Genomic DNA, 26629 nt, shown 5'->3' on the forward strand with positions numbered 1-26629 from the left:
ATGAGACCTTCAACTTCATATTCCTATCTTTTCCTCATAATCCCTCTTCTCCAAGTGCAGGGGGTAAAGATACCCCCTCAAACAGAAAGAGAGAGAGAGAGAGAAAAAGGGAAAGAGAGAGAGGGAGAGGGAAACAGGGAGAGGGAGAGAGAGGGAGGGAGAGGGAGACGGAGGGACGTGGATGTGTAAAGGCACCAAGTTCAGCTCTCAGAACGTGCCAGGAGGATGAAGCCTGAGGCCTTGAAGCTAACCAAAGGAGCAGCTCCATCAAACAGTAGCCCCAAGCGGCGCACTGACAAACCAACACCCCCCCCCCCCCGACACTTACACCCCCACACCACCCCTTCTCCACCCCACCGTTCCCCCTCCCCCAATGAAGAAGGGTGGCATAAGCACCAAGAGGCAACCTGGACTCAGTCCCACAATGTCCCAGATACAGAGCATGGGCAACAGAGCCCACACCATACCCACAGGGGGATACACACCACACCCCACCCACAGGGGGGGTACACACCAAACCCCACCCACAGGAGGGTACATACCACACCCCACCCACAGGTGGCGTACACACCAAACCCCACCCACAGGAGGGTACACACCACACCCCATCCACGGGGGGGTGGTACACAACACACCCCACATACGGGGAGGTACACACCACACCCCACCCACAGGGGCATACACATCAAACCCCACCCACAGGAGGGTACATACTTCACCCCACCCACAGGGGGTTACATACCTCGCCCTACCAACAGGGGGGTACACACCAGGCGTTTCTGTAAGTAATGGGGTATATTATACTTTTCTTTTTATGTTGTTTTTATTTTAACAGGTATTTAATTCACCAATATGTCAAGCTAGCCATATAAAAATAGTGTTTCAACAAAGAAGGTGCAGCTATGATGTTTTAATGTGCTCTTTCCTGCTCAGGAAGGGCCTCCAGAAGTTAATGTTAGTTTTAGCGGTAATCCTGACGGTAATCAGTGCTTCATTAACCATTGTTTCATTTCAATTTGCTCAGTTTAGCATTACTGCTCGAATTTATGGTGAGGATTTCTTGCACAGTGCAAACAGTTTGAAGCATCATTGCCTATTTTTAATCAACTGACAGCAGCTTACGAAGTTAAGCGTTATAGATGTGTTCAGAGATGTTATTACACATCTTTGGAGCAGGTGGGACTTGAACCCAGGCCTCTGGCTCCGAGGTAGGGACACTGCCACAGCACCATAAGCTAATAGCCATACAAGCAATACCTCGCAGCTGTATGTCTGAGCTGCCTTTGAGGGATATAAACAGCTTTTTGTTTGGAGTATGCAATCTTTTCCAATATCTTATTAGTATAGAAGCAGCCTTTCGGGTAGTTAAAGGGATAATATCTTTTATATCTTCACAGAAGATTTGGAAGGTTTGGAAAGGGTTCAGAGAAGATTTATTGAGGTGTTGTGTGGTATGGAGGGAAGGTCATATGAGGAAAGGCTGAGGGACTTGAGGCTGTATCCGTTAAGAGAGAAGAAGGTTGAGAGGTGACTTAATTGAGATGTATAAGATAATCAGAGGGTTAGATAGAGTGGACAGTGAGAGCCTTTTTCCTTGGATGGCGATGGCTAGCATGAGGGCACATAGCATTAAATTGAGGGGTGATCGATATAGGAAGATGTCAGAGGTAGTTTCTGTACTCAGAGAGTAGTAGTGGTATGGAACACACTGCCAGCAACAGCAGTAGACTTAAGGGCATCTAAATGGTCGTTGGATAGGCCAATGGATGAGAATGGAATAGTGTAGGTTAGATGGGCTTCAGATTGATTTCACAGTTGGCGCAATGTTGAGGGCTGAAGGGACTGTACTGTGCTGTTATGTTCTATGTTCTAGATGAATCACCTTCATTGATTAGTAAATTTGGACATGATCCAAAAATTGGTGGAGTTGTGGGTAGTGAGGAAGGTTGTCAAAGGATATAGCAGATTGATTGGAAAGTTGGATGGAGAAATGGCAGATGGAGTTTAATCTGGACAAGTGTGAGGTGATGCGCTTTGGGAAACCAAATGCAAGAGTAAAATCTACAGTAGAAAGTAGGACCTTTAGGAGCATTGACATACAGATGGATCTTGGGGAACAAGTCTATCGCTCCCTGAAAGTGGCAAGAGGATGAGGTGTGAACAAAGACATATTGCATCCTTGCCTTCATTGGTTGCGGCACTGAGTATAAAAGTTGACAAGTCATGTTACAGCTGTACAGGTTTCCCCCGCTTTTTGAATATTCACTTTGCACAATTTCACTTTTACGAAAGGTTGACATTAGACCCTGTTTTCGCGAATCCGAAGAGGATTTACTCTCCTCCGAAAAATGTTGATGCTTTTTCCCATTTAAATCATGCACCTTCACTTTACACCATTTTCGGCTTATGAAAGGTTTCCTGGGAATGCTCTGCTTTCATATAGTAGGGCCTATCTGTAAAATATAGTGTGCAGTTCTGGTCACCCCACTATAGGAAGGATGTGGATGCTTTGGAAAAGGTACAAAGAGGTTTACCAGGATGTTGCCTGAATTGGGATGTATTATCTGTAAGGCGAAGTTCGATTGTTTTTGTTGGAGGCCAAGGGACAACTTGATAAGAAGAATATAAAATATTGAGAGGCCTGGATAGAGTGAGTAGTCGGAGTCTTTTTCGCAGGGTGGAAACATCAAATACTTGGGGGCATAGGTTTAAGATGACAGGGGGGAAAGTTTAAAGGAAATGTGTAAGGCACATTCTTTTGAATAGAGTGGTAGGTGCCTGGAATATACCACCAGGGGAGGTGCTAGAAGCAAATACAATACCAACATTTAATAAGCATTTAGACAGACCCATGAACAAGAAGGGAAAAGAGGGAGCATGTGCAGACAGATGGGATTTGTTTGGTCAGCACAGACATGATGGGCCAAATGTTCCTGTTCCTACGCTGTACTGTGTTCTATGGTAAACCAACTTGAGGTACGAAGATAAACTGGCCAAGAATATTAAGGAGGATAGTAATAGCTTTTTTAGGTATGTGCAAGGCAAAAAAATGGTTAGGACAAAAATTGGGCCCTTGAAGACAGAAACAGGGGAATATATTACTAGGAATAAAGAAATGGCAGAGGAATTAAATGGGTACTTCAGATCTGTGTTCACTGGGGAAGACACAAGCAATCTCCCTGAGGTAACAGTGGCTGAAGGACCTGAACTTAAGGGAATTTATATTTGCCAGGATTTGGTGTTGGAGAGACTGTTAGGTATGAAGTTTGATAAGTCTCCGGGGCCTGATGGTCTGCATCCCAGGGTACTGAAGGAGGTGGCTCGAGAAATCGTAGATGCGTTGGTGATTATTTTCCAGAGTTCAATAGATTCGGGGTCAGTTCCTGAGGATTTGAGGGTGGCTAATGTTATACCACTTTTTAAGAAAGGTGGGCGACAGAAAGCAGGAAATTATAGACCAGTTAGTCTGACCTCCGTGGTGGGAAAGATGCTGGAGTCTATTATAAAGGATGAAATTACTGCACATCTGGATAGTAGTAACAGGATAGGACAGAGTCAGCATGGATTTATGAAGGGGAAATCATGCTTGACTAATCTTTTTGAATTTTTTGAGATTGTAACTATGAAGTTGGACGAGGGAAATCCAGTAGATGTAGTGTACCTGGACTTTCAGAAAGCTTTTGATAAAGTCCCACACAGGAGGTTAGTGAGTAAAATTAGGGCGCATGGTATTGGGGGCAAAGTACTAGATTGGATTGAAAATTGGTTGGCTAATAGGAAACAAAGGGTAGTGATAAACGGCTCTATTTCAGAATGGCAGGCAGTGACCAGTGGGGTACCGCAGGGATCTATGCTCGGACCGCAGCTTTTTACAATATATGTTAATGATATAGAAGATGGTATCAGCAATAACATTAGCAAATTTGCTGATGATACAAAGCTGGGTGGCAGGGTGAAATGTGATGAGGATGTTAGGAGATTACAGGGTGACCTGGACAAGTTAGGTGAGTGGGCAGATGCATGGCAGGTGCAGTTTAATGTGGATAAATGTATGGTTATCCACTTTGGTGGCAAGAACAAGAAGGCAGATTACTACCTAAATGGAATCAATTTATGTAAAGGGGCAGTACAGAGAGATCTGGGTGTTCTTGTACACCAGTCAATGAAGGCAAGCATGCAGGTACAGCAGGTAGTGAAGAAGGCTTACAGCATGCTGGCCTTCATAACAAGAGGAATTGAGTATAGAAGCAAAGAGGTTCTTCTGCAGCTGTACAGGGCCTGGTGAGACCACACCTGGAGTACTGTGTGCAGTTCTGGTCTCCAAATTTGAGAAAAGACATTCTGGCTATTGAGGGAGTGCAGCGTAGATTCACGAGGTCAATTTCTGGAATGGCAGGATTACCTTACACTGAAAGACTGAAGCGACTGGGCTTGTACACCCTTGAGTTTCGAAGATTGAGAGGTGATCTGATTGAGACGTATAAGATTATGAAAGGATTGGACATTCTCGCAGTAGGAAACATATTTCCACTGATGGGTGAGTGCCGAACCAGAGGACACAGCTTAAAAATACGGGGTAGACCATTTAGGACAGAGATGAGGAGAAACTTGTTCACCCAGAGAGTGGTGGCTGTGTGGAATGCTCTGCCCCAGAGGGCAGTGGAGGCCCACTCTCTGGATTCATTTAAGAAAGAGTTGGTTAGAGCTCTCAAAGATAGTGGAATCAAGGGTTATGGAGATAAGGCAGGAACAGGATACTGATTAAGGATGATCAGCCATGATTATATTGAATGACGGTGCAGGCTCGAAGGGCTAAATGGCCTACTCCTGCACCTATTGTCTATTGTCATTGTCTAACTTTGCTAAATTCATTCTGAAAACAATCAACAGCTCAGTGGAATGCTGAGAGGTCAATGAATCCTCACCTGACGGCAAAATCAATTTGTTGCTGCAATTTGCTGCTCCTACATCACTGGTTCTAAGATTGACATAGGTATTCTTGGAAATATACAAGAAAACCACAAAGATTTACAACAGGCCATGAACAGATTGCATGATGATGGCTTTTCATATTCTCACAATCTCCCAGAGCCTGGTAATTGACAGTAAGAGAGGAATCAGACAAAATGCAAAGGCTTGAACATAAATATCATATGGTGCACTCAGACACATGTCAATAGGGTCATGTTTTATGTTATGTGTATCTCGTCCTGGCAGAGTAGTAAATCTGACCGTCATTTCATCGAGTCGCAGGTAGATAGGATAATGAAGAAGGCGTTTGGTATGCTTTCCTTTATTGGTCAGAGTATTGAGTACAGGAGTTGGGAGGTCATGTTGTGGCTGTACAGGACATTGGTTAGGCCACTGTTGGAATATTGAGTGCAATTCTGGTCTCCTTCCTATCGGAAAGATGTTGTGAAACTTGAAAGGGTTCAGAAAAGATTTACAAGGATGTTGCCAGGGTTGGAGGATTTGAGCTAGAGGGAGAGGCTGAACAGGCTGGGGCTGTTTTCCCTGGAGCGTCGGAGGCTGAGGGGGTGACCTTATAGAAGTTTACAAAATTATGAGGGGCATGGATAGGGTGTATAGGCAAAGTCTTTTCCCTGGGGTTGGGGAGTCCAGAACTAGAGGACATAGGTTTAGGGTGAGAGGGGAAAGATACAAAAGAGACCTAAGGGGCAACTTTTTCTCACAGAGGATGGTACATGAATGGAATGAGCTGCCAGAGGAAGTGGTGGAGGCTGGTACAATTGCAACATTTAAGAGGCATTTGGATGGGTATATGAATAGGAAGGGTTTGGAGGGATTTGGGCTGGGTGCTGGCAGGTGGGACTAGATTGGGTTGGGATATCTGCTCGGCATAGATGGGTTGGACCGAAGGGTCTGTTTCCATGCTATACATCTCTATGACTCTATGACTCTAATCTGCTAACAAAACCAATATAAATTATTTGTATGTTATGTCAAGATATTGCCATTCAGAAATTTTGGGTCATCAGGCATCCTTCTTGCAACTACAACAATCAACTTACCAAGTGTCTGATATCAACTCCATCTGAGCCCCAGATTATATCTACCAACCTTTCCTGAGATAACCATTCAACCATTTAGGGACCTCCAAACCCAATGGGTCTAGTTGTATATCCCTGACCTTTAACTTTGTACTGTAATGAATATAGCACAAAGAAATTTGTTATGTGTCTCCCTGTAAAGATCTCTCCTGACTTAAGCTTATCACCCTCTCTTCAAATTATTTTGTTAAATGATCCCTTTCATCTCTTCAATCACTTTATTACTTTAAATAGAGACTGAAATATATGTTTCTGATCCTCAAAATATGGCTGACTGACATTTCCAGTCCCCATTTAGCTTCTTTATGGAACATGGCTGTTTAGTGGAACTGGTAACTGTTACACTGATTGTGTGCTGATCCCACAGGGACTGGAGGGGGGGGGGCATTGAAATACCATCTCACACCACCCTTACCAAACATCTGGCAGCCTGCTGGGCAAGAAAGGGAAAGGGGTGCTGCCTCATTTGTAGATCTCCTAGGCACAGAGGTCCCTGCCGAGATCGGGCTAGCCCTCCCCACAGTACCTGATGATCTAATTAGATTAGATTTCCTACAGTGTGGAAACAGGCCCTTCAGCCCAACAAGTCCACACCAACCCGCTGAAGCGTAAACCACCCAGACTCATTTCCCTCTGACTAATGCACCTAACACTATGGGCAATTTAGCATGGCCAATTCACCTGACCTGCACATCTTTGGACCGTGGGAGGAAACCCACGCAGACATGGGGAGAATGTGAAAACTCCACACAGACAGTTACCCAAGGCTGGAATTGAACCTGGGTCCCTGGCACTGTGAGGCAGCCGTGCTAACCACTGAGCCACTATGTTGCCCTATATGCCGCCCAGTATGTTGTAGAATATACTGACCACAGTATATTCAGGTCAAAGTAAAATTGTCATAGTTTTACTAAATAATAGGGCTGCTCTTTCATTGGAGTCAGAGAGTCATACAGCACAGAAACAGACCCTTTAGTCCAACTAGTCCACATTGACCATGTTCCCAAACTAAACTAGTCCCACTTGCCTGCATTTAGACCATATCCCTCCAAATCTTTCCGACTCATGTATTTATCCAGGTGTCTTTTAAACGTTGTAACTGTATCTGCATCTGCATCCACCACTTGCTCTGGAAGTTCATTTCACACAAGAGCCATTCTCTGTACAAAAAAGTTGTGTCTCATGACTTTCATAAATCTTTCTCCTCTCACCTTAGTTTTGAACTCCCCTCCCTAGGGAAAATACCCTTGCTATTCACCTTATCTATGCCCCTCATGATTTTATAGACCTCTATAAAGGTCACCCCTCAACCTCCTATGCTCTGATGAGAAAAGACCTAGCCTATCCAGCATATCTTTATAACTCAAATCTTCCATTCCCAACAATGTCCTGGTAAATTGTTTCTGAACTCTCTCTAATTTAATAATATTCTTCCTATAACAGGGTGACCAGAACTGGACACAGTACTCTAGAAGAGGCCTCACCAATGTCCTGTACAACCTCAGCACGACATTCCAACTCCTATTGGTCTGAGACAAGTGTGCTAAACGCCTTCTTAATCACCCTGTCTACATGTAATGCACATTTCAAGTAATTATGTACCCTATGTCTCTCTCTGTTCTACAACACTACGCAGGGCCTATCATTAATTGTCTCAGTCCTGCCCCTTGTTTGTTTTACCAAAATGGAATACCTCGCATTTATCTAAATTAAATTCCATCTGCCACTCCTCAGCCCATTGACCCAATTGATCAAGATTCCTTTGTAATCTGACATAACCTTCTTCAATGTCCACTATACCACCAATCATGGTGTCATGGCAAGCTAACTACCCATTGTTCAAAATTCTCTTCCAAATTGTTGGGGTGCACAATGCTTGGGACCAGTGGATTTTCGGAATTCAGAATTTTTTGAATTTCAAGTGGCAGTTTGATGTTGAAATTTTAAAAAAATCTTTCCAAAGAATAGACTTACTGTGAGTAAAACAGGCCTTGAGAGAGAATTGAGGCCTGCCAATGCTGCACCAGGCCCCCCCCCCCCACATCTGAGTGACACGCATCAAGTGGGTGTCGACGTTTGCACACCAAACAACCTTGTTAATGAGAATAAAACTTCACAAAAAAAACCTTTGGACTTTGAAGCTTTTTGGATTTCGGGATTTTGGATAATGGGTTGTCTACCTGTAGATGACAAACAAAAGTGGACCTAGTACTGCTCCCTCCGGAACACTGCTGGTGACAGCCCTCCAGTAAGGGAAGCAACCCTCAACCACCAGGCGGTGTCTTAACCAGAGGGTCAGCAGGCCTCAGAGGAGGGGCAAGGTTGTCATGGTAACCTCAGTCGTAGGAATCAAACCCACACTGTTAGTAGTGCTCTCTGTCACAAGCTAGGCATCCAGCCAAATGAGCTAACCAACCCCCAGAGGCTCAGGGAACCAAGGGCTTAGGGAATAGGGCACATGAGAATAGTTTTATTCCCTTCGAGGGCTGGAAATGTCGCTGGAAAGATCAGCATTTATTGCCCATTCCTAATCGCCCTCAGGTGAGTGACGCTGATCTTCTTTCTTAAACCATTGCAGTTCACACAGTGCAGTCTCACTCAGAGTATTGTTGCTGATGATGCTCCAGGATTCTGACCTTGTGACAGTCACTGTTTAACCAGAATGATTATGGCTTGTACCTTGAAATTAAAAATAGGTCCTGACCAGCGGACCACTTTACTTACTCATTGAAATCCAGAACGATGTTGGTCAGTGCGCTGACGTTGACTGCTTTCCCGAGTCGTTCTATTGACCATGTATCTATCCCACAATCCAACAGCTCAATTTTGGAAAATGGATATGACGTTCGTCCACGGAGTTCAAGGACCAATGCCTAGACAGGGAAAAAGGCACACTGAGAGTTTGTTGAACTTAAGATACTGGGTCGGGTTTTTCTGATCAGACACACAGCGTAGGAAAACATATAAAGGTTACAGAATTCCCTCGATAAGAGTGAGAGAAAATTATTTTAATTAATTAAAAGGTATGAATATATGGTTCAGGGCTCCCTTTAATGTTAAAAAGATCCACAGTTAATGCAAGCATCTGAAAGTGAGAGACAAAGAAAGAATGTTGGGTTCACTGAGCTTGGACCACGCTCATGATGGTTAGAGTAACCAACATCTGCTACTCCCACACCAGCATAGCCCAAGTAAACACAGGAAGGATGCTCCCGATGACCAGGGGACCAGAACCAGGGGTCACAGTCTGACCATACGGGGTTGGCCATTTCTGACTGAGGTGAGGAGAAATGTCTTCACCCAGAGAGTGGGGAGCCCATGGAATTCACCACCACAGAAAGAGGCTGAGGCAAAAATATTGAATGTTTTCAAGAACGTTTTAGTTCTTAGGGCTAAAATGATCAAAGGATACAGGGAGAAAGTCACAGACTGAGTTGGAAGATCAGCCATGATCATGTTGAATGGCAGAGCAGGCTCAAAGGGCCGAATGGCCTATTCCTGCTCCTTATTTTATGCTTCTATGAAGATGTCTGGTTTCCCTGCTATGGGAAGGATGTTGTGAAACTTGAAAGAGTGCAGGAAAGATTTACAAGGATGTTGCCAGGGACAGAGGATTTGAGCTTTAGGGAGAGGCTGAATAGGCTGGGACTATTTCCCCTGGAGCATCGGAGGCTAATGGGTGACCGCATAGAGGTTTATAAAATCATGAGGGGCATGGATAAGGTAGATAGACAATGTCTTTTCCCTGGGGTGTGGGAGTCTAGAACTAGAGGGCATAGGTTTAGGGTGAGAGGGGAAAGATATAAAAGAGACCTAAGGGGCAACTTTTTCACGTAGAGGGTGGTGATGTATGGAATGAGCTGCCAGAGGAAGTGGTGGAGACTGGTACAATTACAACATTTAAAAGTCATCAGGATGGTTACATGAATAGGAAGGGTTTAGGGGGATATGGGCCAAGTGCTGGCAAATGGGATTAGATCGGGTTGGGATATCTGGTTGGCATGGATGAGTTGGATTGAAGGATCTGTTTCCATGCTGTATACCTCTATGACACTGTGACTCTGTGTGATCTCCTGCGGGAGTTCTCTTTGTAATCAATTATAGCTTTTCTTCTCATCTTCAGTACAATGAAGAATCTGCATACTTTTTAACATAAAGAAGAGGGGACCAATTTTGAAAATCCTTTCATAGCATGAGTCATTATTGGATCCTGAACTCATCAGATTCCTTGAGAATCCAGCTACCATGAAAAGTACAAGGCAGGGAATATAATAAGAAACCTGCATTAAGGAAAATCAAAAGTACAGAACCAAAAAAGATATAATTTTTGACAGCATTTTGTGATTTTGACATCCCTCTAGCATCAAAATAGACATTGCCTGGTCCACTGGAGGACCAGGAGATTTTGCAGATGGTATTTGCCTCGTGCATAAGAATATGGAAGCAATCATGTGGCACAACTTATAAAGGTTAATTGTATGAAGGGTGCAAAAGTAAGGTAGCTAATTTTCCTGATGACACCAAGATTAGTAGGAAAGTTAATTGTCAAGAGGATATAAGGAAACCGCAAATGAATAATGGTGAGTGTGTTGGCAAACGGAGTCTGATATAGGAAAATGTTGAAATTGTCCACTTTGGTACGAGTAATCAAAAGCAGCATCTTAGCTAAAAGGTGAGTGGTTCCAAAGCTCTGAGATGCAGAGAGCAAACCGATCACAGGGGATCAGGCTATAGGTACAGTCAGTAATCAGGAAGGAATGTTGTCACTTGTTGTAATTGAACACAGTGCATTGAATTTAAAAGTAGGGAGGCTTCCTTTCTCCAGAGCATTGGTGAGACCAGATCAGGAGTAATGTACACAGTTTTGATCACTTAATTTAAGGAAGAACGTCACAGCATTGGAAGCAGTTTGGAGCAGGTTTACTGAACCAATACCTACTCCCATTGCTGTGTGAAAGAATTATGTGATATCAGCTCCTCCTACCAATTCTGTCTTTTCTCTTGGTAAGCTTGGCACTTAATCTTTTTGGCAAAGTTTCTGCTCCTACATTTTCCCCTCCCAAGGAACATAGTGCCATTTTCAGTTCCAGTTTCTTCCAATAATTGTGCTCGTCCTTTACTTTAGCTGTGGCTGACAGCAAATTGTGTTCATTTCTTAAAAGAAAGATCGGGGGACTTAATTATTTACTTTGACCACATGCACATGCAAACAAAAATCAGTTATCATTTTGTTCATGATTACTGGACTGAAGTTTAAGATTTTTATTTTGCAGCTCCACTTATCTGATGGAAACCTGATTATCAAGTTGATTATGAGAAAGTAACATTTGAGACACACAAGTGTCTTCTCCAGCAAGAAAGAATCTAACTATTCAACTGCGTTACCATTGCTGATCCCCCACTATTATGATCCTGGGGGTTCTCATTGACCAGAGACTGAACCAGGTCATCCACCTAAATACTGGGACTGGAGCAGCAGATCAGAAGTTGCAACAAGTAACTCATCTCCTGAATCCTCAAAGCCTAACCACCATCCACGTGGCATAAATCAAGAATTCTCTCCACTTGCCTGCATCAGTAAAACTTCAACAACATTTCAGCTTAAAATTATCCAAAAAACAAAACAGACTGTTTAGCCAACAGAACAGCCATCCAATACTTTAAACATTGACTCCCTCTGTCAGTTGTGCACTGTAGCCACAATATGGGCCACTTATAAGATACACTGCACCTACACACCAAGACCCCTTTGACCTCACCTTTCAAACCTGCAACCGCTTGTACCCAATAGGAAGGCAATGGCCTAGTGGTATTATCATTCAGCTGTTAACCCAGAGACCCAGGTAATGTTCTAGGGATCCTTTTCAATTGTTAATTGTCTGAAAGACCCATCTGGTTCACAAATGTCCTTTAGGCAAGGAAATTACCATCCTCACCTGGGGTCTGGCTGACATGTGACTCCAGGCCCACAGCAATGTGGTTGACTCTTAACTGCCCTCTGGGTAATTAAGGATGGATAATAAATACTGGCATGGCCAGTGATGCCCTCATCCTGTGAATGAATGAAAAAAAAGGGTGGTGGATGAATGGGAACACTATCACCTCCAAGGCTTCCTCCAGGTCACACACTATTTCCACACGATTGTAAGTATATCACCAAACTCTTTATTGTCACTGGGGCAGCATCTTGGAAATCCCTGTCCATTACCAGCCCCACTGCAATAGCGCTGTGGGTGCACCAACACCACATCGACTACAGCAATTCAAGAAGAAATCTCTCCACCACTTTCTCACAGACAGTTGTTCTGGGCTGCAAATGTTGACATTGAGAATGATGTTTCTATTTCATGAATGAATAAAGGGAAGCTTAACAAGTGGAGATTTCAGTGAGGACTCCAGTTCATTGCAAAATGTCAGCAAGGAAACTGGAGTTTCTGGCCAGTGAGAAGGAATTCTGGGTCATTTGGTAATAATTATTTCCACTACTCAGAGATGCAAAACGGAGGACAGAATAATTGGATTTTTAATTCAATCAGGAGGTAATTAAATCTAAAGTTTTTAAAAAAGTTAAAATTCACATATAAGTGCTAAGATCCCACAGACCCAGTCAAAGTGATGACACCATGACACCTTCACATATCATTTTAACTTGTGCCCTTTCCATTACTCTCCCCATGTTCATTGGCTTTGCCACAAAATAATTTATATTCTGGCATGAAGAAATAACAGTGGAACTGTGAAGGTAGCCCTGTCACTTGGTGATTGATTACTGTGACACTTCTGCGTTAGGTACCATTCTCCAGGGAGAGGATTTGATTGTATTACATATGTAAACATTTAACCTTACAATATTATCTGAAACACAGCTTAATAAGATCCTTACTTGAAACCATATGTTCCATTTAGTCTTGAGGTGTCATCAAAGTTACTTACTAAATTGGCCACATCCTCATTGTTCAGAGTAATGTGCCAGACACACAATTCTTTCCCATACATGTACCGTTCATCTCGGATTGTCATTAGCAATGGCTGCAAAGTGACTGCTGGCAAATCAACTTCAGATGCCTCAGGACATGCAAGTATAAACTAGAAAGCAACCAGAAAGTATTGTTACAGTAACTTCGACTAGCACTTACTCCAAATAACATTTACATTAACAGAGAGCCTGCAAATGGGGGAGGCGATGGCCTAGTGGTATTATGACTGGACTATTATTTCAGAGATGTAGATAATCTGCTGGGGACCCAGGTTCGAATCCCGCCGCGGCAGGCAATGGAATTTGAATTCAATAAAAATATCTGGAATTAAGACTCTACCAATGACCATGTAACCATTGTTGATTGTTGGAAAAACCTATCTGGTTCACTGATGTCCTTTAGGGAAGGATACTGCTATCCTTACCTGGTCTGGTCTACATGTGACTCCAGACCCACTGCAATACCCTCTGGGCAATTAGGGATGGGCAATAAATGCTGGCCCAGCCAAAGACATCCTGGGAATGAATTTAAAAAAATGTCAGGGGCCAGAAAAGGAACGGGCCGGCAGTGCAGGGACCCCCTGTGGTCATTCCCCTCAACAACAAGTATACTGTTTTGGATACTGTTGGGGGTTACAAATTACTAGGGGTAAGCCATGGGGCACAGGTCTCTGGCACAGAGTCTGTCCCTGTTCCTCAGAAGGGGGGGGGAACTGGAGCAGAGCATTAGTCATTGGGGACTCCACAATTAGGGGGACAGATAGGAGGCTTTGTGGGAACGGGAGAGACTCGCTGTTGGTGTGTTGCCTCACAGATGCCAGGGTTCGTGATGTCTAGGATCATATTTTTGGGATCCTTAAGGGGGAGGGGGACCAGACCCAAGTTGTGGTCCACATAGGCACCAACGACATAGGTAGGAATAGGGACGGGGATTTAAGGCAGAAATTCAGGGAGCTAGGGTGGAAGCTTAGAGCTAGAACAGACAGAGCTGTTATCCCTGGTTTGTTGCTTGTGCAACAAGGAAAGGAGAGCAAAGATGGTTCTGGACAGGAGCAAGAGTACCAGGGTAATTGCCATGGGGGTCTTTAACAAAAATTGACTGGAAATACTACAGTTTGAGTACTTTAGATGGGTCAGTTTTTGTCCAATGTGTACAGGAGGGTTTCCTGACACAGTATGTAGACAGACCAACAAGGGGCGAGGCCACATTGGATTTGGTACTGGGTAATGAACCCAGCCAGGTGTTAGATTTGGAGGTAGGTGAGCACTTTGGTGATAGTGACCACAATTCGTATGTTTACTTTAGTGATGGAAAGGGATAGGTATATACCACAGGGCAAGAATTATACATGGGGGAAAGGCAAGATTTTTGATGTTCAGGATGGAGAAGGAAACTGCAGGGGATGGGCACAATTGAAATGTGGAGCTTATTCAAGGAACAGCTACTGCATGTCCTTGATAAGTATGTACCTGTCAGGCAGGGAGGAAGTGGTCAAGGGAGCTGGAGTTTACGAAAGAAGTTGAATCTCTTGACAAGAGGAAGAAGAAGGTTTATGTTAGAATGAGACGTGAAGGCTCAGTTAGGGTGCTTGAGAGTTACAAGCTAGCCAGGAAGGACCTAAAGAGAGAGCTAAGAAGAGCCAGGAGGGGACATGAGACGTCGTTGGCAGATCGAATCAAGGAAAACCCTAAAGCTTTCTATAGGTACGTCAGGAATAAAAGAATGATGAGAGAAAGATTATGGCCAATTGAGGACAGAAGTGGGAGGTTGTGCATGGAGTCCGAGGAGATGGGAAAGTGCTAAATGAATATTTTTCGTCACTATTCACACAGGAAAAAAACAATGTTGTCGAGAGAAATACTGAGATACAGGCTACTAGACTGGATGGGATTGAGGTTCACAAGGAGGAGGTGTTAGCAATTCTGGAAAGTGTGAAAATAGATAGGGCCCCTGGGCCAGATGGGATTTATCCCAGGATTCTCTGGGAAGCCAGGGAGGAGATTGTTGACCCTTTGGCTTTGATCTTTATGTCATCATTGTCTACAGAAATAGTGCCAGAAGACTGGAGGATAGAAAATGTTGTTCCCTTGTTCAAGAAGGGGAATAGAGACAACTCTGATAATCATAGACCAAATCAATCATAGACCAGTGAGCCTTACTTTGGTTGCGAGTAAAGTGCTGGTAAATGTTATAAGAGATACGATTTATAATCATCTAGAAAGGAGTAAGTTGATTAGGGATAGCCAATGCAGTTTTGTGAAGGATAGGTCGTGCCTCACAAACCTTATTGAGTTTTTTGAGTTGGTGACCAAACAGGTGGATGAGGGTAATGCGGTTGATGTGGTGTATATGGATTTCAGTAAGGCATTTGATAACATTCCCCATGGTAGGCTATTGCCCGAAAAATGGAAGCATGGGATTGAGGGTAATTTAGTGTTTTGGATCAGAGGTTGGCTAGCTGAAAGACGACAGATGGTGGTGGTTGATGGGAAATGTTCATCCAGGAGTTCAGTTACTAGCTGGGTACCACAAGAATCTGTTTTGGGGCCACTGCTGTTTGTCATTTTTATAAACAACCAAGATGAGGGAGTAGAGGATGAGTTAGTAAATTTTTGAATGACACTAAGGTCGGTCGAGTTGTGGATAGTGCTGAAGGATGTTACAGGTTACAGAGGGACAGAGATAGGCTGCAGACCTGGGCTGAGAGGTGGCATATGGAGTTTAACTTTGGGAAGGAGCAACAGGAATAAAGAGTACTGGGCTGATGGTAAGATTCTTGGTAGTGTAGATGTGCAGAGAGATCTCGGTGTCCATATACACAGATCCCTGGATGTTGTCACCCAGGTAGACAGGGTTGTTAAAAAGATACACAATGTATTATTTTGTTGGCTTTTATTGGCAGAGGGATTGGGCTTCAGAGCCATAAGGACATGTTGCAGCTGGACATAACTCTGATGCGGTTGCACTTGGAGTATTGTGTACAGTTCTGGTCACTGCGTTATTGGAAGGATGTGGAAGCTTTGGAAAGGGTGCAGAGGAGATTTATTAGGATGTTGTCTGGTATGGAGGGAAGTTCTTATGAGGAAACGCTGAGGGACGTGAGGCTGTTTTCGTTAGATAGACAAAGGTTAAGAAGTGACTTAATTGAGACATATAAGATAATCAGAGGGTTAGATAGAGTGAGAGCTTTTTTCCTCAGATGGTGATGGCTAGCACGTGGGGACATAGTTTTAAATTGAGGGTCAATAGATATAGGACAGATGTCAGAGGTAGTTTTGTGGAATGCACTGTCTGCAACTTTAATGGCATTAAATGATCATTGGATAAACAAATGGATGAAAATGAATAGTGTATAATAGATGGGCTTCAGATTGGTTCCACAGGTCAGAACAGCATCTAGGTCCGAAGGGCCTGTAATGTGCTGTAATGTTCAATGTTGTATGAATAACAAATTTAAGAACTTAAATTATAGAACTTTTAACATGGTCCATTTGTGTTTGGTGAAAGGCACATGCAAAAGTATACAAGGGTCTGTTCTTGGTGGACAAAACCTTGCACATTTCTCAAATTGCCTGGGAGACTGGAGAGTCTACAGTTCCCCATTGCTTTAGCCATCGCAAAGCCTCAGCTATTCAGAATCAACTTATTGAGACCCTTTCCTCCAGTAGCATAAATTGTTGTGGTCACTTAAAATTCGGCATTCTTGCATTTGTTCTAATCAGTGCAAGACACAAAGTTTTGGCAACATGCCTGTCATTTTAGCAAAATTCATATTGTAATAGTTTCACGCTCTCAACTGACACACTAAATGTTGTCAATTTTTTTAGTTAGCTTCTTGCGATCAAGAAGACTTTGCATGTCAGATTTTCCCATTCCTTAGGGTTCTTTGTGTAACATGTTCTGAGCATCTGCTCCATCATATGTTTTGCATTTTGCTTCCTATTTGGCATTAAATGTATGTTTTGTTCCCAGCATTCACAATTTGGGCCTGCCAAGCATAGTTTGCACGCACCAACGTTTCCAAAGTGTAACCTGTTGGCAAGCAATCAATTTCATGAATTTGTACTTGCAGGATGCATGTATATGCAGGAGAAGCCCATGAAGCCTGTCCGACTGTTCACATCAACCACAGCAATCTTCACTTATCCAGCAAGTGTCTGCAGCATTTTATGCCCTTGCAATGATCCATTGGTCTTGATGGGGAAATATTAAATAGATCTCGCCTGAACAGGCTTTTTCTCAATTGTGGGATGAAAGGGAACAAAGCTGGAAGTGTTTCAGAAGGATCGAGAGATAAACAGCAGGACACAAGGGACCAATGGCTTTCATCGGCAACTGAAAAGCACAACTCTCTGAGAGTATTCTCGGAAGCATCAGGAAGATGTTGAGGATCAATATTTCCTGGTGATTTCCTTCCTGCTAAACATTGCCGAGGTGTCCAGTCATGTTTTAGTAATTAGATGTCAAAATTAAACACCTTGTGTGATTAAGTAGATTGTCTTTGTCTTAAGAATTGAAAAATGTGTTGTTGGAAAAGCGCAGCAGGTCAGGCAGCATCCAAGGAGCAGGAGAATCGACATTTCAGGCATAAGCCTTTCTTCCTGAAGAAGGGCTTATGCCCAAAACATCGATTCCCCTGATCCTTGGATGCTGTCTGACCTGCTGCGCTTTTCCAGCAACACATTTTTCAGCTCTGATCTCCAGCATCTGCAGTCCTCACTTTCTCCTAGTTTGTCTTAAGAATGTCCTTGCTTTGTCATCGTAGGTATAATCAGTAACCAAATGCTGGGATTATTTCTACTCTCCCTGAAGGCTACTGCAGTAGTTGAAACAAATGGCAGCTGGGTGAGAAACAACACTACCAGATGGTTTTGGGGATTTCCTGGACAGCATAACAGCCAGAGCCAGAAGTACCCTTCCCAACAAGACTCGTGCCCTGAAATGCCTGGGGTGAATGCTTCAATACGGATTTCCAGCCAGGTTTGGTGAGAATAGCAGCATTGCTGGGGTTGGGGGAAGGGGTCGGAGTGTGTGTCAGGCAATATGGTGGTGAGGGTCAAGCTGCCAATGAGATCCTGTAAACCAAAATCAGCAAGGTATCTGTGAACTAGGCAGGCATGTGTAAGATCACTGCTCCAGGAGAGTCTTATTGTATGTATATGTAACTGAGAAATGCCCGCCACCTCAGCTTAATCCAAAGAGAATCTTCAAATCTTTTAAAATGAAGCTTCGTTATCCAGGACCAAACCCTCCATTGCAAAGCCTCAGTACCTCTGTAATGGCCCTGCTAGATCCTAGAACCCAATTCTAGTTCGAGAACTTACTCCTCTGCCACGTTTCAGCAACTAACCTCACACTCAAATACCAGACAGCAACTTCTAATCTGCTTCATCTTGTATCTTAAATCATAGAAAGGGAATTATAAATAAATTAAGACTGGATCAGGTGTGTGTTCCAACATTTCCTGAGCACCACTAGCAATCTGTTTGTAATGAATAGTGATTGTATGATGGACTGAAATATCTACAATGTTTTATTTTTATTCATTCATGCAATGTGGGTATCTGCCTTTCCGAGTCAATAGATTCACAAACAGTCTCACTCAGCAGGACAGAAGGAGGATTCTCTAGTGTTAGGGGGGGGTATGGGGTGTAGGTTACTGCCAGGAGGTGGGGTCACGGTCTGGGAGACCTACAGGGACCCCGCAGCTGCCCGAGTGGGTTCAGAGCAGCCAAAGGCCACAGGAGGATTCACCAACACAGAGCCCAGCCCACTCCCATGTCATCCATACCAAGGGGCCTGGAAGTTGAAGTTGGTGAAAAGTTGTCCTTGTGTCCTCTCGGTTATTTACTCCATCACATGCTGCTGTCCCACTGAACGATCGAACAACTGAAACTAGGAGGAGTAGGCCATTCAGCCCTTCAAACCTGCTGCACCATTCAATAACATCATGGCTGATTGTCCAACTCAATCCCAGATGGTGACAGAGCTTAAAAATGTGTTGCTGGAAAAGCGCAGCAGGCCAGGCAGCATCAAAGGAACAGGCGTGCTGCGCTTTTCCAGCAACACAATTTTAAGCTCTGATCTCCAGCATCTGCAGTCCTCACTTTCTCCCAGATGGTGACAGAATCTGACACCTCAGCTGGAGCTCATCCACTCTGCATTTCTTTCAATTTATTTCTCTTTTCATGGTTTTTTTCTTTTTCTTCTTACCTCCTTGCACTCCCAGCCTCGAGGTGAAGAGAAGCCTAGCATGGTCTGGGGGGTGTGGGGATGGTGGGGTCTGGGGGTGAGGGAGCAGTGGGATCTGGGGGTGAGGGGACAGTGGGATCTGGGGAGTGAGGGAATGGTGGGGTCTGGGGGTGAGGGGACGGTGGGATCTGGGGGGTGAGGGGATGGTGGGGTCTGGGGGTGAGGGGACAGTAGGGTCTGGGGTGCGGGAACGGTGGGTCTGGGGGTGAGGGGATGTTGGGGTCTGTGGGTGAGGGGACGGTGGGGTCTGGGGGTGAGCGAACGGTGGGGTCTGAGGGTGAGGGGACAGTGGGGTCTGTGGGTGAGGGGACGGTGGGGTCTGGGGGTGAGGGAATGATGGGGTCTGGGGGTGAGGGGATGGTGTGGTCTAGAGGTGAGGATGGCATGGTCTGGGGGTGAGGGCGGTGGGGTCTGCGGATGAGGGGATGGTGGAGTCTGGGGGTGAGGGGACGGTGTGATCAGGAGGTGAGGACGGTGGTGTGGGGGTGAGGGGATGGTGTAGTGTGGGGGTGAGGGGAGGGTGGGGTCTGGGGCTGAGGGGACGGTGGGGTTTGGGGGTGAGGACGGTGGGGTCTGGGGATGAGGGAATCATGGAGTCGGGGGTGAGGGGACTGTGGGGTCTGGGGGTGAGGGGATGTTGAGGTCTGGGGCTGAGAGGACGGTGGTGTCTGGGGGTGAGGGGACGGTAGAGTCTGGGGGTGAGGGGACGGTGTGATCGGGAGGTGAGGATGGTGGGGTCTGGGGGTGAGGGGATGTTGAGATCTGGGGATGAGAGGACGGTGGTGTCTGGGGGTGGAGGGACGGTGGGGTATAGGGGTGAGGTTGGTGGAGTCTGGTGGTGAGGGGACGGTGGTGTCTGGGGGTGAGGGAATCATGGGGTCGGGGGTGAGGGGACGGTGTGATCGGGAGGTGAGGATGGTGGGGTCTGGGGGTGAGGGGATGTTGAGATCTGGGGATGAGAGGACGGTGGTGTCTGGGGGTGGAGGAACGGTGGGGTATAGGGGTGAGGTTGGTGGAGTCTGGTGGTGAGGGGATGGTGGTGTCTGGGGGTGAGGGAATCATGGGGTCGGGGGTGAGGGGACGGTGGGGTCTGGGGGTGAGGGGATGGTGTGGTCTAGGGGTGAGGATGGTGTGGACTGGGGGTGAGAGGATGGTGGGGTATGGGGGTGAGGGGACGGTGGGGTCTGGGGGTGAGGGGATGGTGGGGTCTGGGGGTGAGGGAATCATGGGGTCGGGGGTGAGGGGACGGTGGGGTCTGGGGGTGAGGGGATGGTGTGGTCTAGGGGTGAGGATGGTGTGGACTGGGGGTGAGAGGATGGTGGGGTTTGGGGGTGAGGGGACGGTGGGGTCTGGGGGTGAGGGGATGGTGGGGTCTGGGGGTGAGGGGATGGTGTGGTCTAGGGGTGAGGATGGTGTGGACTGGGGTGAGAGGATGGTGGGGTATGGGGGTGAGGGGACGGTGGGGTCTGGGGGTGAGGGGATGGTGGGGTCTGGGGGTGAGGGGATGGTGGGGTCTGGGTTGGAAGAACTGTTATTTTGAAGTTGTTATTTTTTATTTTCCTCATTTATTTCTATGACTTTGTACTTTGCACCTGAAGATGCCATGAAGGTCTATAATTCTGAATGTTTCTTTTCTTTATTTTTCTAACTTTATGTTTCCTAAGAATGTGTACTCAAGAATCTGGACCTTAGGGACCTTTGGACCTAAGATGGCACCATAAGCTGTGATTTGATTCACTGTATCACGTGAGGACATTTGACAGGAAAACTAATTCTAAATCCCCTCGAGGTGGCAGGGTACTGATTGGCCCACCAACCCAATAGGGATGCTGCCTCCTTGAAATCCAGACAGGTGGCAGCTGTCCTGGGTGATAGGGTTGGGGACTAGAATCAGCCCTGACTTTCATGTCCTCTCCCTGAGGGGAGAATTGAGTCCTTTAACTTTTATGGCCTTCCATCTGATAATACTAGAAGTTTTAAGCAACTTACTTTCTCTGCAGAAGCTGACATTTTGCCACATCTTTTACAGCAAGGTATCTCATTTTGTCAATTGGCCTTCAACTGCTTTATACTTTCCAACATGGAGTTGGCCAGCTCATGTTTGGGGATGCAATGGTCTGGTGGAATTATCGCTGCACTGTTAATCCAGAGACCCAGTAATATTCTGGGGACCTGGGTTTAGAATTAGAATAGGCGAAAGTGAGCACTGCAGATGCTGGAGGTTACAGTCAAGATTAGAGTGGTGCTGGAAATGCACAGCAGGTCAGGCAGCATCCGAGGAGCAGGAAAATCAATGTTTCAGGCAGGAGCCCTTCATCAGGGCTAAAACATCAATTTCCCTGCTCCTCGGATGCTGCCTGACCTGTTGTGCATTTCCAGCACCACTCTAATCTTTAGAATTAGAATCCCTACTGTGTGAAGACAGACCCTTCAGCCCAACATGTCCACACCGACTGTCCAAGGAATATCCCACTCAAACCCATTCCCCTACATTTACCCACCTAACCTATACATCCCCATGACACTATGGGCAATTTAGCACAGACAATTCACCTAAGCTGCACATCTTTGGAGTCTGGGAGGAAACCAGAGCACCCAGAGAAAGCCCACACAGAATGTACAAACTCCACACAGACAGTCGCCAGAGACTGGAGTTGAACCCTGTGCCTGGTGCTGTGAGTCTGTAGGGCTAACCACTGAGTCACCATAAATCCCACCATGGCAATCGGTATAATTTCAATAAAGTGTCCAATGAAAACCATTGTCAATTGTTGAGGAAAAACCCATCTGGTTCACTAATGTCCTTTAGGGAAGGAAACTTTACCATCCTTACCTGGTCTGGCCTACACGTGACTCCAGACCCACAGCAATGTGGTTGATCCTCAAGGCAAATAGTGATGGGCAATAAATGCTGGTCTAGCCAGTGAAACCCTCATCCTGTGAATTAAATAAAAAAACCGACAGCTGGTTTGAGATGCAGAGTGGTGCCAATAACATGGCTTCAATTCCCACACCAGCTGCAGTTACCATGGTGACCCTTAGTTTAAACCACCACCAGTTGTCTCTCTGAAAGAATGGGACGATATTAACTTTACTTTTCAACTGCAGCCAGAATTTGGGAGGATCAGTTGAATCACTAGAGTTTCTTGATGAATAATGAAATTGTAAAACTAAAAATACATGTGGGTTACCTTTGTAAGCATACGTTCATTTTCAATGCATTTCTGCAGGTTTTCCATCAGCATTGGGCTGATAGTGCTGGAAGTCTGAGTACAGTGCCGTCTGTAACTTTTCAAAAACTTTTCAATTATGATGTGAACATTTTGTTTCTTTTCACTCTTACTCTTTTTCATTTTCTTCATTCTTCTTGTTCCTCCCTAATCTTTACTGGAAAGAAGCACAAAGGCACAAAGTAAAACCATAAGATAAAGGAGCTGAATTTGGCCATTTGGCCCAACATTACTGTTTGATTCAATGGTCTAACTCCTAGAGTGTTTCTAGTGTTATTTAGACAACCTTACCTTAAATACAGAAATTAACAATCTGTAATCATCCACCCCCACCCACCAACCTCCTATTTAATGAGAAGCAGAGACCCTCATCCTCAATGAAGGGGTCACCATTGCTCGGGTCACTCAGCTCCTGACCTCATTACAGCTTTGGTCCAAACATGGACAAAGGAGCTGAATTCCAGAGACGAGGTGAGAGTGACAGCCCTTGACATCAAGGCTGCATTCGACCAAGTGTGGCATCAAGGAGCCCTGACAAAACTGGAATCAATGGGAAGCAGAGGGAAAGCTCTCTGCTGGTTGGAGACATACGTGGCACACAGGAAGATGGACGTGGTTGTTGGAGGTCAGTCATCTCACCTCCAGGACATCTCTGCAGGAGTTCCTCAGCGTAGTGTCCCAGGCCCAAATATCTTCAGTTTCTTCATCAATGACCTTCCCTCCATCATAAGGTCCGAAGTGGGGGTGTTCACTGATGTTTGCACAATGTTCAGCACCATTCGTGACTCCTCAGATACTGTAACAGTCCATGCTCAAATGCAACAATATCTGGACAATATCCAGGCTTGGGCTGACAAGTAGTAAGTAACACAATGCCAAGCAATTACCAACACCAATAAGAGACAATCTAGCCGATCTCGGGGTGGCACAGTGGTTAGCACTGCTGCCTCACAGCACCAGGGACCCGAGTTCAATTCCAGCCTTAGGCGACTGTCTGTGTGGAGTTTGCACATTCTCCCTGTGTCTGCGTGGGTTTCCTCCGGTTTCCCCTCCCACAGTCCAAAAATGTGTAGGTTAGGTGAATTGGCTACGTTAAATTGCCCATTGTGTTAGGTGCATTTGTTAGGGATAAATTATTGGGTAGGGGAATGGATCTGGGTGGGTTGCTCTTCAGAGGGTTGGTATGTACTGGTTGGGCTGAAGGGCCTGTTTCCATACCGTAGGGAATCTAATCTAATCTAACCACTGCCCCTTGACATTCCATGGTGTTACCCCCATCAAATCCTCCACTGTCAACATCCTGGGGTTACTATTGGCCAAAACCTCAACGGGATTTGTCGTATAAATACAGCAGGTCAGAGGCCAGGAATTCTGTAGTCAGTAACTCTCCTCCTGACTCCCCAAAGCGTGTCCACCATGGTCAGGGCACAAGTGGGAGTCTGATGGAATACTCCTCACCTGCCTGGATGGGTTCAGCTCCAAAAACACTCAAGAAACTTGGCACCATCCAGGATAAAGCAGCCCACTTGATCCGTACCACCTCCAACATCCCCATCCTCCAGCACGGACTGTCAGTAGCAGCAGTGTGTATTATCTACAAGATATACTGTAGGGATTTACCAAAGATCCTTCACAGTACCTTCCAGACTCAGGCACTCTGGTACCCAGGAGGTCAATGATATCAGACACACCAGCAGCAATCTGCCCTCCTAGCCCCCAAGCACACTCACTTCCACCCACACCAAATTTTTTAAAAAGCGTTTTAACTTACTCTGGTTGTTATAGTTATGGCTGTCGTTAATAAAGACCATGGGGTGAAAGGAATCGTTAATATCTGTTTCGTTTTATATTTTTAATGCCACGCGACTGTTTTGAAAAGCCCAGCTCCCTGTAAATTAGAGAGGATTGTTGTGGTTCAAGTTTGTGTTTTAGAAACAGGTTGCGATAGGAACAAAACTCATTGAGTGTACAGTGGGGCGGAGCCACTGCTGTCCGGTGTTTGTTGGTGTGTTGGCTTTTTCTTTAATTAAAAAGGTCAGATTTAAATATAAATCTGCTGTTTTCGTTCACTGACAGCAGGCAGCTCCTGATGTTGGTCAGGGTGCAACTTTGATTTGAGATTAAACTTCATCCATTGACAGTCAGCTCCTTTCCCAGAGACACCCACCAAACCGGGTCTCAGCACATCTGACAGCAAGGCTCTCTCTCTCTCATTACACTTTGTAATTGTCTCTCCATTCCTCCCTTTATAGTTCTCTCTTCTTCAGTTTATATTTCTCACTCTATCTCTGTCACTCTGTTTCGCTCCCTCTCTGTCTGTATTCTTTGTCTGTATTTCTCTCTCTCTGTCTATATTTCCCTCTCTCTGTCTGTATTTCCCTCTCTGTCTCAATCTGCTTTTCTCCCTCCTTCACTTTGTATTTATCCTTTCCTCATCCGTCTCTCTGAGTGTCCCCCTCCCAGAGGGGTGCAGGGGCCCCGCTGTTTTCTGTCCAAGTGAGCCCCGGGATGCGGTCATTCCCAGCAGGAGGCGGTAGTGCCCGGACAGTGGGTCTGTCCACAGGTAGGTCCGTGTGGGAACCGCGGGCTGCGCTAATCCAAGGGCAGGGGCTTCTCTCACATCATACGGAGACCAGGGGGAGTTAGACCAGATCACTGCTCCCCTCACTGAGACAAACAGTTACACTTTACTGAAGAATGCATCATGCTTTTGACCGAACTAGCTGATCTGATGTGAAATAAAACGGAATAAACACACTGCTGATGCTGGAAATCTGAAATAAAAACAAATTGCCGGAGAAACTCTGTGGGTCTGGAGAGAGAGAGAAACGGGCTGAGTGTTTGCAAAGTCTGAAATGACTTCTTCTGAGTTTCGTTCACAAATGCTGCCAGATCTGCCGAGTTTCTCCACCACTCGCAGTTTTTGTGATGTGGAGTTGGCATTGGATTGGGGTAGACAAGGTCAGAAGTCACAGGACACCAGGTTATCAGGTTATATCACAACACCTCATCTGACTAAGGGGTAGCGCTCCGAATGCTTGTGATTTTAAATAAACCTGTTGGTGTGTAACCTGGTGTGTGATTTCTGACCTTCCTGTTTTTGTTCTGATGTTGATCTTGACTAGAGAGCTCACAAACCTATACTTTCTGTTCTCTGTTTTTTAAGTTAAAAATCATACAACACCAAGTTATAGTCCAACAGACAATCCAGGTCTTTTTCAATATATAATTTCAGTTACATCACGCTGTAAATTTTTGCTATAATTTCTGTGTCTTACAATCTTAATCTCCACAACCACCTATGAAGGAGCAGCGCTCCGAAAGCTAGTGCTTCCAATTAAACCTGTTGGACTAAAACCTGGTGTGTGGTTTTTAATTTTGTACACCCCAGTCCAACACTGGCATCTCCAAATCGTGACTGTTTTTTAAGGACCTTGTCTCAATGCCTACTGGAACGTCAACAAGTTAAACTGAAAACAATTTTGGATTCATTAATCTCCTTTAGGGAAGCAAACTGCCATCCCTACCTGGTCTGGCCTACATGGGACTCCAGACTCAACGCAGTGTGGGTGACTCCTAACTGCCCTCTGGGCAATTGGGGATGGGCGATAAATACTGAGCTAGCCAAAAATGCCATTGATCCCATGAATGAAAAAAAATTAATGAATGACCTTAGTATTTGTAAATTCCTTGTTTCAGATCAATTAAATCCAGCAGATAATTGCTGCCTATAGCATATTGATCTTTTTTAATTCCCTCACTGGCTGGGTCAGCATTTATTACCTGTCCCTTGTTGCCCCTTGAGAAGGTGGGGGGTGAGCTGCCTTCTTGAACCGCTGCCATCCACGTGCAGTGGGTTGACCCACAATGCCTTTAGGGAGGGAATTCCAGGAATTTGACCCAGTGACAGTGAAGAATATATTTCCAAGGCAGACAGTGAGTGGTTTGGACGGGAACTTGCAGGGAGGAGTGTTCCCATGTATCTACTGCACTTGTCCCTCTAGATGTAAGTTTGGAAGGTGCTGTCTGAGGACTTTTGGTGAATTTCTGCAGTGCATCTTGTGGATGGTACGCGCTGCTGCTACTGAGGGTCGGTGGT

The 26629-nt window shown here is 45.3% G+C and overlaps 1 protein-coding gene across 3 annotated transcripts in view; it reads right to left on the reverse strand.

The window, feature by feature from the left end:
- LOC122555673 (ribonuclease inhibitor) overlaps positions 1 to 24414 on the reverse strand; it is a 64431-nt gene extending 40017 nt beyond the window's left edge. For all 3 annotated transcript variants that reach the window (XM_087993207.1, XM_087993206.1, XM_087993208.1), the window contains exons 1-4: positions 24302 to 24414; positions 22492 to 22687; positions 13005 to 13157; positions 8796 to 8944 (exon numbers count right to left, since the gene is read on the reverse strand). In XM_087993207.1, the coding sequence (XP_087849333.1) occupies positions 8796 to 8944; positions 13005 to 13157; positions 22492 to 22662 (473 nt within the window). In that variant the 5' untranslated portion in view covers positions 22663 to 22687; positions 24302 to 24414. The remainder of the gene's footprint in view (positions 1 to 8795; positions 8945 to 13004; positions 13158 to 22491; positions 22688 to 24301) is intronic.
- Positions 24415 to 26629: the final 2215 nt, after the last annotated feature.

The sequence above is a fragment of the Chiloscyllium plagiosum genome, unplaced genomic scaffold (genome assembly GCF_037043375.1).
Source record: "Chiloscyllium plagiosum isolate Xiang-an unplaced genomic scaffold, Cpla_swu_hap1 HiC_scaffold_13, whole genome shotgun sequence".
NCBI lineage: Eukaryota > Metazoa > Chordata > Chondrichthyes > Orectolobiformes > Hemiscylliidae > Chiloscyllium > Chiloscyllium plagiosum.